The sequence below is a fragment of the Microtus ochrogaster genome, assembly GCF_000317375.1.
Source record: "Microtus ochrogaster isolate Prairie Vole_2 chromosome 14 unlocalized genomic scaffold, MicOch1.0 chr14_random_2, whole genome shotgun sequence".
In the NCBI taxonomy this organism is placed as follows: Eukaryota; Metazoa; Chordata; class Mammalia; order Rodentia; family Cricetidae; genus Microtus; species Microtus ochrogaster.
This window is the reverse complement of record NW_004949097.1, coordinates 4519313-4528424: the sequence shown is the minus strand read 5'-3', so window position 1 is coordinate 4528424 and position 9112 is coordinate 4519313. Positions and strand designations below refer to the sequence as shown.

The following is a 9112-nucleotide window of genomic DNA, read 5'->3' as shown; positions in this document are numbered from 1 at the left end:
TGTTCACCTTCCTAAATATGGACGGAGGGGGGAGGACCTAGGACTTACCACAGGGCAGGGAACCCTGACTGCCCATTGGACTGGAGAGGGATGGGGAGAGGAGTGGGGGAGGGGGAGAAGGGTGGGAGGAGGGGGAGGGAAATGGGAGGCTGGGAGGAGGTGGAAACGTTTGTTTTTTTTCCTTTTCTCAATAAAAAAAAAGAATTGAAAAAAAAGTTGCCTATTGCTACACTGGAAGTTCAGATTCTGACCACCAGAGGGCGCTGTGCACACTGGTGTTCTGCCTCTCTAGGCACTTAGAGCTAAGGTTAGTGGCATTAAATGTCAGTTACACGTATTTGTAGACTGAGAAGAACATCAGACTAGACTATAGATTTCTCCTCCAAAAGTACCCACAGGAGAATAAGGGTGCCAGATGGGTAAATAACAAAGAGAATCTGATCTCTCAAAATAAAATGTTGTTTTTATGTTTCGGTAGAGGAGGCTTGCATGCTCCTCTCCATCTTGCTAATAATGCCACTGCGATACAGTCGGTGTTTTCTAGTCCTGGCCTACTGTATGAATAGAACACCACGATTAGCATCAACCGTGCTACTGTTGTTGTCAACGAGAAACCGAGAAGGAACAGATAAAGACTTAAACGGTTTAACGTCTCCGTGGCGTCTGACACATCGCTCTAATCTGATTCTCTGCCCTCCTAACACTTGACACCGTTTGAGGTTTTCACTTTGATTCTTTTGTCCTGGAACTATTTCTGGTGCACTTTCTTGGCACAACCTGCTCTGACGACTGGCTCACGTAGGAGGACTGAGTTCCCCAGCACAACACCCGCAGAAGCAGAAGCTTCTGCGAGTTTATGGAATGCGCTTAAGAACCCAGCACACACTTCCTCTTCAAAGAAAAACATTCTTGCTTGAGAAATGTCTGCAGTGCACAGTGTAAACTCCCATGCACTTCAATTTCCTTGAGCCCATTTCTGTGCACAGGTTTTCAGTTGATTTGTTGAGGGAATTGAGAGAAGAGCTTACTTTACACCCGATGCAAAATTTGGAAGCAAGCATGAGTGTATGACCCCAGAGGACGATTCAGCTTGAGCCTGTATACGTCATGGCATGAGAGAATCTGTAACTATCCCGAGAGGGCTTTCAGACCTTCCCAGAGAAGCGAGCTGGGGTGACACAGACATGATCCAGAGAGTTTACCTGACCCCATGTGCAGAGGGAAAACTCTCTGCTCTCGACTTCTATTTCATGGTCATTCACATGAAACTGAGGAAATCTATTCAAGTATGTGTTACTTTTCTGACTTCACTCTCCATCACAGGAATACAAGGCTGTTTGATGCCTATAAAACTTCCTTAATCCTTTAACTTTCTATAACATCACTGGCTGGGGTATGGCTCAGATGAGTGTTAGATAATAGCAACTGGGAAGACAGCAGGTACCTCTGATAGTACATGTGTTATAAAAAGGGGGAAGCTATTACTTAAATTTGGCATTGAATATCTGCATAAAATAGTAGCACATCATATGACTTTATGATGAAGATTAAGAAAAAGCACAGTTCCAGGCACATTTGAAACAAAACTGTGAGAATGGAATCCAGCTTCTCTCTCTTCAGTGTTCATTGAACTTGCAATATGTTAAATATAATAGCTATGAAGGAGATACAGAAACAAATCAGCAGAGAGAGACAGAGCTACAAGGCAGCCAAAGCATAAGGGAGAGAACTTACTTCTCTGAAAAGTTTCAACTTTATATTCTAGTTCTTCTACAAAAGCACCTGACCTTCTGTGTGCATGGACGAATGGACGGTCTCAATTTGGGAGAGAGGTGACATGCCTGTGAGAACTGCCTGCCTGCACCTTACCTCCTATCTACTATTATTTCAGGGTATCCCAAAACGGAGCGGAGATTCCAGCCCCAACCAAGTCCATAGAGAATTCTAGCAAAATCGGTGACAGGAGCAGCTATAGTACCATGTGGAGATTTGCTGTACTTCATGCCATGGACCACAGTAAATGAATGCTTTCTCCCTTTCTTCTCTGATTCCTGAGAAAGGCTGGACTCCTTGACCATGGCTCTAGGGTGAGAAATTTCCAGAGGCACAAGCTCACCTTCGCACCCGTTCCACCTTTTCGTCAGTCCGGAGGTACTTCTTGGCATTCTCTCCCTTGCCAAAGGTAGCACAGTCTTCTGGGTTGGCAAAAATCTATTCCAAATACCAAAAAGAAGAAGAAGAAAAACCCACTTATGCCAGGGATAGATATATTGCTTGATGATGAACACAAACCCCTATGTTCAACCATTAGTATCAACTTAACAACAAAAACAAACCGAAAAAAGAAGCACCTGAATTCCAAATACTGTGAACTGTGAAGGAGCAGTGGGCATAGTGACCAATTTGCTAATTTGCCTGTCGGTGTGTATGTGTGTGTGCAGGTTTGTATGGGTGCACACATGAGCACAGGAACATATACACTTGGGTGCATGTTCATGTAGAGGCCTTGGATTTTCAAGTTTCATTTCAATTGGGAATTACTGTGAACCTTGTTTTAGAGACAGCCTCTCTTGGTAGCCCAACGCTTCCCAGAGTAGGCTAAGTGGCTGCCACTGAACCTCAGGGACCCGCCAGTCTCCAGCTCCTCCCCATCGGTGAGACTGTAAGTGAAGACCACCATATCTGGCATCCCTAACATAGATGCAGAAGATCAAACTTGGGTCCTCACCCTTGCACGGCATGCATCTGACTGACTGAGCAATAACCCAAGCATCAGTAATTTGAGTCTTAATAAAAGAAGCCCAGGCATCCTGGTTGGTCCTTACAGAAAGAAATTGTCAACCAATCAATCAAACAGAGGAGGAGCAAGGAGGGGAAGCATGTTCAGACCGAGCCTGAATCTTTATCAACACAAAAATGTTTTCAAATCAGTGTGAATGAAAACTTCAATAAAGGCTAGAATACAAAAATCCTGAAGAGAGATCAAAGAGTTGACTCTGCAGATAAAAGAACTTGTTGCACAGGTCTGACGACTGAGTTCACATCCCAGAACCCACAGAAGGGAAGAACTGACCCCCAAAATGTTACCTGCACACACAGCACATACAGAATTTCAATCTTAATCTCTATCTATCTATCTATCTATCTATCTATCTATCTATCTATCTATCTCTCATGCTCACACACACACAAATAATGACAGACTACATAATTAAAAAAATAGTTACCAAGAGAGTAAAGACATAAGAGACATAATTCTCAGCCAGAGCAGACCATCAACGTGGTACCCTGGCATCCTTTACAGAGTGACCTTGCCACACCCTCGCTCAAGTGTATCAACGTGCCAGGTGCTTGGTTTTCAGCAAGTAATGCCTTTGCCTTCCGAGGCCTTCAGAAAAGGCAAGCAGAAGGAAGTGGCGAGGGATGGACTCCTTCCTGTAATGACTATGCTGTTTGAAACTATTGCCCCATTCCTTGAAACTTGAAATGTGCATTTAACATCATCACTGTTTAATAATTTATAACAAAAAACAGACTGTAAAATATTTTGAACTTTAGCTTGAAAAATATAACTATTATAACATTTTCTTAACATAGGAGTATTTATTACAAATGAAGATGTTAAGGAGAATTGCTAAGCAGAGATGTGAGAGTCAGCTCCTGAGGTCAGGTCTGTTGGCCTTGCTCCTCATGGTGTCCTCTATAGGAGTACCTGGAATGCATTGGTGGTTCAACATATGAATTTTGAATAAAGGAATAAACAAACCACCGTGGGAAATATCCAGAGTTGGGGTGTAAGCCAATCTGAATTGGAGAGGGCTGCTGGAAGTGACATCAAAGCCTTCTGTATTCCAAGCAAGCACTCGCCCACTGAACTACAGCCTGTTTCTCTGGTGAGTTTTCATCTCAGTCCCATCCTTCCCGTCATGCAAGGCCAAGCAAGTACTACCATTGACTGCTGGTTTTGTCCTAAATGCGTAAGCTGAAGCCGAATTCCCAGGGTGATGGTGTCTGAAGGTAGGGCCTCTATGGCAACGTAAAGTCATGTGGATGGGCCCCTTGTGAGTGGGATGAGTGCCTTTACAGAAAGACACAGGGAACATCCTCTGCTCCCCTCTTTTTCTAACTAACGTGAACACAAGGAGAAGATGGCCCCATGCAGATCACGAAAGGGTCCCTGGCTAGACATCAGATCTGGCATCTTGATCTTGGGCTTGCCGCCCTGCAGAGCCATAAGGAATACATACTTCATAAGCCTCCCCTTCAGTGACACTCTGCAGCCATGGACCACAATGACTTGGGCAGCTTCTTGTCCCCTCTCTTTCATTTCTCCTAAAGGAGACCAGGCTTCATTTCAACTGAGATTGCTAGTGATACCACAAAATGATGAAGGGGTTCAGTACATGCGAGAAACAAAAGAGCATTCTATCCCATGACCAGCCCCGGCAATGAGATTACTATGAGCCAAACCTGAACACTCTGGAAATTTCATTTGCTATGCGAATCACAAAAGGAGATACCCAAAAAGAGACAACTATCATGGTTTCATCATGAAAGCAAAAGTCTTGTGCCATGAGAAACACCCAGGCCAGACCATTTCAGACTTCATTCACAGCACAACCTGCTACTGACTGAGCATATTTTAAAAGGTGCAATAGAAATGAAGAAGGCTGTTCTCCAGAATTTTAACTCATGAAAGTGAGCAGAGGTTGCCTCTGAACTCTTACCTTGTTGGTCAACCTCTGAAACGCAGTTGCCGTGCTCATGAACATCATCTTCATAAGAATGATTGTTGCATAGGAGGAGAAGGCCATAAACACCTCATTGTCCATGAGCTGCTTGAGGTCAGCCATTCTTCAAGTCTCACTCTCAATCTTTAAATGACTGTAGACAAGAGACAGGGGAAGCAGAAACACCCCAGGTAACTTGATGATCACTTATTGAGCTGATATAACTGCACTAACCACATTGTTCTTTAAATATCAGTATCATGGACTGCTTACAAAGGAAATGATTACATCCTCACAAAGTTTTCAACAAAAAAAAGCAATTTAAATGGTGATTTACTCCTATAATCCAACTGTTGCTAGACTAGGTAGGAGGATTGCTCTGAGTTTAAGGCAACAATATCCTCCACAGTAAGCTTCAAGTCAGCCTGGGCTACACGGCAAACTCTTGTCTCAAACAATTTAATTCATCAATTCAAAACAAATATATTTCTAGAATAAATTGTATAATGATTTCTCTAGTTCAGTATTATTAAAGATGAAGATACCCAGAAAATGCTAAAGAGAAGTATAAGAGGTATTAGAGCAAAAAAAAAAAAAAACAATCAAAATGTCCCAAACATGAAATAAAATAGAGATTTGTATCAGGAAGAACGAAGGGTTCAAAGAACAGTGCAGAGGTTGTGGCAGGATCTTCAAAAGCACCAAGCTCCAGCCACAGCAGTACTACCATGTTACTGGGAATGCCTAAAATCTAATGCATAACCTGGGCTAGAAACCTAGCTCACTGCTCTCTATCCTTTCAGTCTGGTCCAACCTCCCAGGAACCCAAAACTTGAATTCAAGTCCCAGAGTTTGGTTACTGACCTTGCTTGAGGAATAAAAGTTCTCTGAGACTTTAGACCTCCATCTATAAAATAGGAATACTAGTAGTCTCTAACAATACTTACTATCATATTTAAACAAGGTAAGCATTGGAAATGCATGCAACAGTAACCAACTATAGCAGGGGAGGCCATCCATACTTTATGAGTTTATTCTTCATGTATCTGCTCATTTGGGAGGCATGTTTCTTAGGTATCTCAGGGTGGCCTCTACCTGGCTATAGACAGAGAGTAAATTTGAATTCTTAATCCTCAAGTCTCTGCCTCCCAAGTACTGAAACTACAGGCTTGTGTCACAAAACCTGGCTTAATAAACTTCACCAGACCCTTGTCAGTATAGCAGCAGTCCTGGTGGAAGAAGAAAAGACACTGGTAATATCCCAGTTCAAGACCCACAAGCCCACAGCAAGGAAACTGTATATGTGGAAAGATGAACCAAGAAAAGGAGAATGGCCTATGGACATTATTAGTGATCGTTTATAAGTGGTATGGGGTTGGAGGTAGAAGTGAAGTAGGCTCATGGATCTCTCTTGAGAAAAAGGAGGGAGAATGGATGGGTTGAGATAATAGGTAGATTAGTATCTTACTCACACTAATAATAATAGTGAGATTACTTGTGAGTTATTATTTATAGACAATTTACATTGGTATAGATTCTTGTATACTGATACAAATTCAAATTATATTTGTTATAATGAATATGCTCCTATTTACGTTTACAATATTTGTGTGCCTATGCAAAGTTATTTTTTCATATCATATACATGCATGTTTCTACCTCTGCTTAAAGTGACCTATATAGAGATGCAATTCTAGGATATATTTATCATATTGCACTATACATTTCTACCTCTGATCAAGATACTTATATATTGCTTACATTTTAAGTTCATTGTCCTCATTTGCGTCACATTTGTTTAAAGATTGTTTAAGTTTTTAATATGAAGCCTTAATCTTTAAGCTATATAGGTAATAAGAATTGCAGGTTAATAGTCATCCATGTTTTTCATACTTATAGTTAGACTAAGTTCATTAGATGCATAGATTGCATTCCACATAGATAGGTAATCTTCAAACACTTCAAAAAACTATAGAATATGACATTTAATAACTTAGAATTCTATTGACATGAGACATGATTGCTCCTGGCAACACCAACCTATTCCCAAGAGACTGTTAAGCACTCAAGACACTCCACTTGGAACTTGTTTTCTTCTTGGCAAACTGGCCTTTGGGCAAAGAACTGTCCATGCCTCAACCACTGAAAAAATGCATGGTGTCCAGAGTGGACAAGCAAGATACAAGCAAAAGACTGACAAACCTTGCCAAGACAGGCTAAGACAGTTTTTCAAATTTTCCTGCCTCTGAAAATGGTCTGTCGGACACTCTAGGCCTTAGCCAAAGTTGGTTGCCCCAACGTTGCAAATAAGACTTTGAGTGATTGCCCATGTAGCAAGTTGTCTCTGTCATTTCTTGTACTTTTAGGAAGTTTCTGATTGCACTTCATGTTTACTCAAGTAATATTATTTTCCTTCTCAAGTCTCTGATGGGGGTTGAAGACTATTCATAGTTACTTTACTCTCATGACTTAGCCAAGCCGTTTTTAATATAAGACTTAGACTCCTTAGGATACGATAACTACTGAAACATTTAGCATGTGTTTCTTGTTTGATGCTGTTCATGCCAGTTGTAATTCTAATTTTTATGTATGTTTTTGCCTCTTCTTTTCCCTGGACAACACTTGATATTTATTCTTATTATATATAGTTTTGTATTAGGCCTAGAACTCTCTCATTTCAACAAAAAGGGGAGGTGCTGTTGGAACTCCTTCAGGCAATAGCCTTTAAGATAACAGCCCACTTTGGGCATGGTCTCATGTACTATAAATGCAGACAAAAAATGTGCACAGACCTCTTGGCTGCTGGATTTGGTTCCAGTTCCCAACACATGCAGAGAACTATGGATCACCCCTTTTTCTGTGAGTTTATCCCAAAATAAATAAGCCGTTGTTATATTCCATTCCAGGCTTTTGTGAAGCTCTTTTGCCAACACAGGACAGATCAGATCATTTCTCATTCTATATTCACATCCATCTAAAAAGTTGTCAAGGGGAAACCGAAGGGCTAGCAGCATGGCTTGCCATGGAGAGGTGCCTGCGGCTGAGCATGACAACCTGAGTGCAAACCCCAGAACCCATATGGTGGAAGGAGAGAATCAATTCCTGAAAGTTGTCAAACATGTGCATACACACCAAGAAGTGTGTGCAAGCGCACACATGGGCACACACTAAACAAACAAAGTAAATATAAACTGAAGGATCCTGGGATTAAAAATATGCTGTGCCCAGGAGAAATGGCACAGACAGTAACTAGGGTTCGGCTTAACACCTGAGTTCCCCACCCTTTCTGGTAGCCTCTGACCCTGACAGCAGCCTTTGTGCCCTCCCTGCAGTATTTATTTTCTCTCACACTCACCTTAGGCAGCTTTGAATCTTCTTGGCTGCTCCACGATGTCCATTCATGCCTTTTACTCCTTCCCGTAGCTTTCTAGCTAAGCCTCCAGAAGCTTTTTCCATTTGACTATAGTCTATGAAGCTACATCTGTCTTCTATTTGCTGCTAGTCAGTTGTTCATGTGTTGCTGAAGAATGTAATCAAAAGCATCTCCACTAATACTTAGTTTTGTAAGACTCTGTTGCATCCAGCAATACCTCAGACTTTACTGCAAAACCCTACATGATGTTTGTGAGCATCCTGTAATCTGTTTCATAGGAACAGAATACGGACGGGGGTTGAGGTACAAACCCCGGTCTCTGACATCTCATTCCACATGTTAAAACATTGTGTTGACTCCTTGGGGACAATTGCTGCATTTGCCTTTCAACCTCTTGATTCTGTTTAATCATATATAATTCAACTAAACCTTGGGTGTCTACTAGTAGCTGACCCTAGCAGACATTATCTCCCATCCCTTACATCCTTCCTTCTTTTTGGTTATGCTATATGCCAGGTGCTTTGTTATATTACAAATAATAAAACTGAAGCTTCCTTAAAAAAAAAAAAACTTCTGAAATTGTCTTAAGATAAAAACAACGTGCCTTGCATGTAATCTAGCAGAAACTACACATCATCCCCCAGGGGTCCTGTTCAGAAGCTTCCTGAGAGTACCATATTCACAGATGTTCAAATGTCTTCTACCACATTGCCGATGCACACCTCCCAGACAACTTCCAATACTTTAAATCATATGTGCTGGATAGTTTTTATTGCAGGCTTAACAAAACCTAAATCCATCGGGAAGAGGGAACCTCAACTAAAAGATTGCCACAATCAAATTGGCTTGCAGCCACATCCATGAGAAACTGTTGGTTGACGTCAGAAGTCCCAGACCACTATATAGGCAGCACCATCCCTAGGCAGGTGGGCCTGTGCTAAATAAGAAAGCTATGAGAGAGAAAGAGAGAGAGAAAGAGAGAGAGGGGGGGGAGGGAGGGAGGGAGAGG

General features: G+C 41.7%; 1 protein-coding gene across 1 annotated transcript in view; it reads right to left on the bottom strand.

Moving 5' to 3' along the window:
* Mgst1 (microsomal glutathione S-transferase 1) overlaps positions 1-9112 on the bottom strand; it is an 18095-nt gene that overhangs the window by 4397 nt on the left and 4586 nt on the right. Inside the window, exons 2-3 of the mRNA XM_005364539.3 lie at positions 4728-4884; positions 2117-2211 (exon numbers count right to left, since the gene is read on the bottom strand). Coding sequence (XP_005364596.1) covers positions 2117-2211; positions 4728-4853 — 221 coding nt within the window. The 5' untranslated portion in view covers positions 4854-4884. The remainder of the gene's footprint in view (positions 1-2116; positions 2212-4727; positions 4885-9112) is intronic.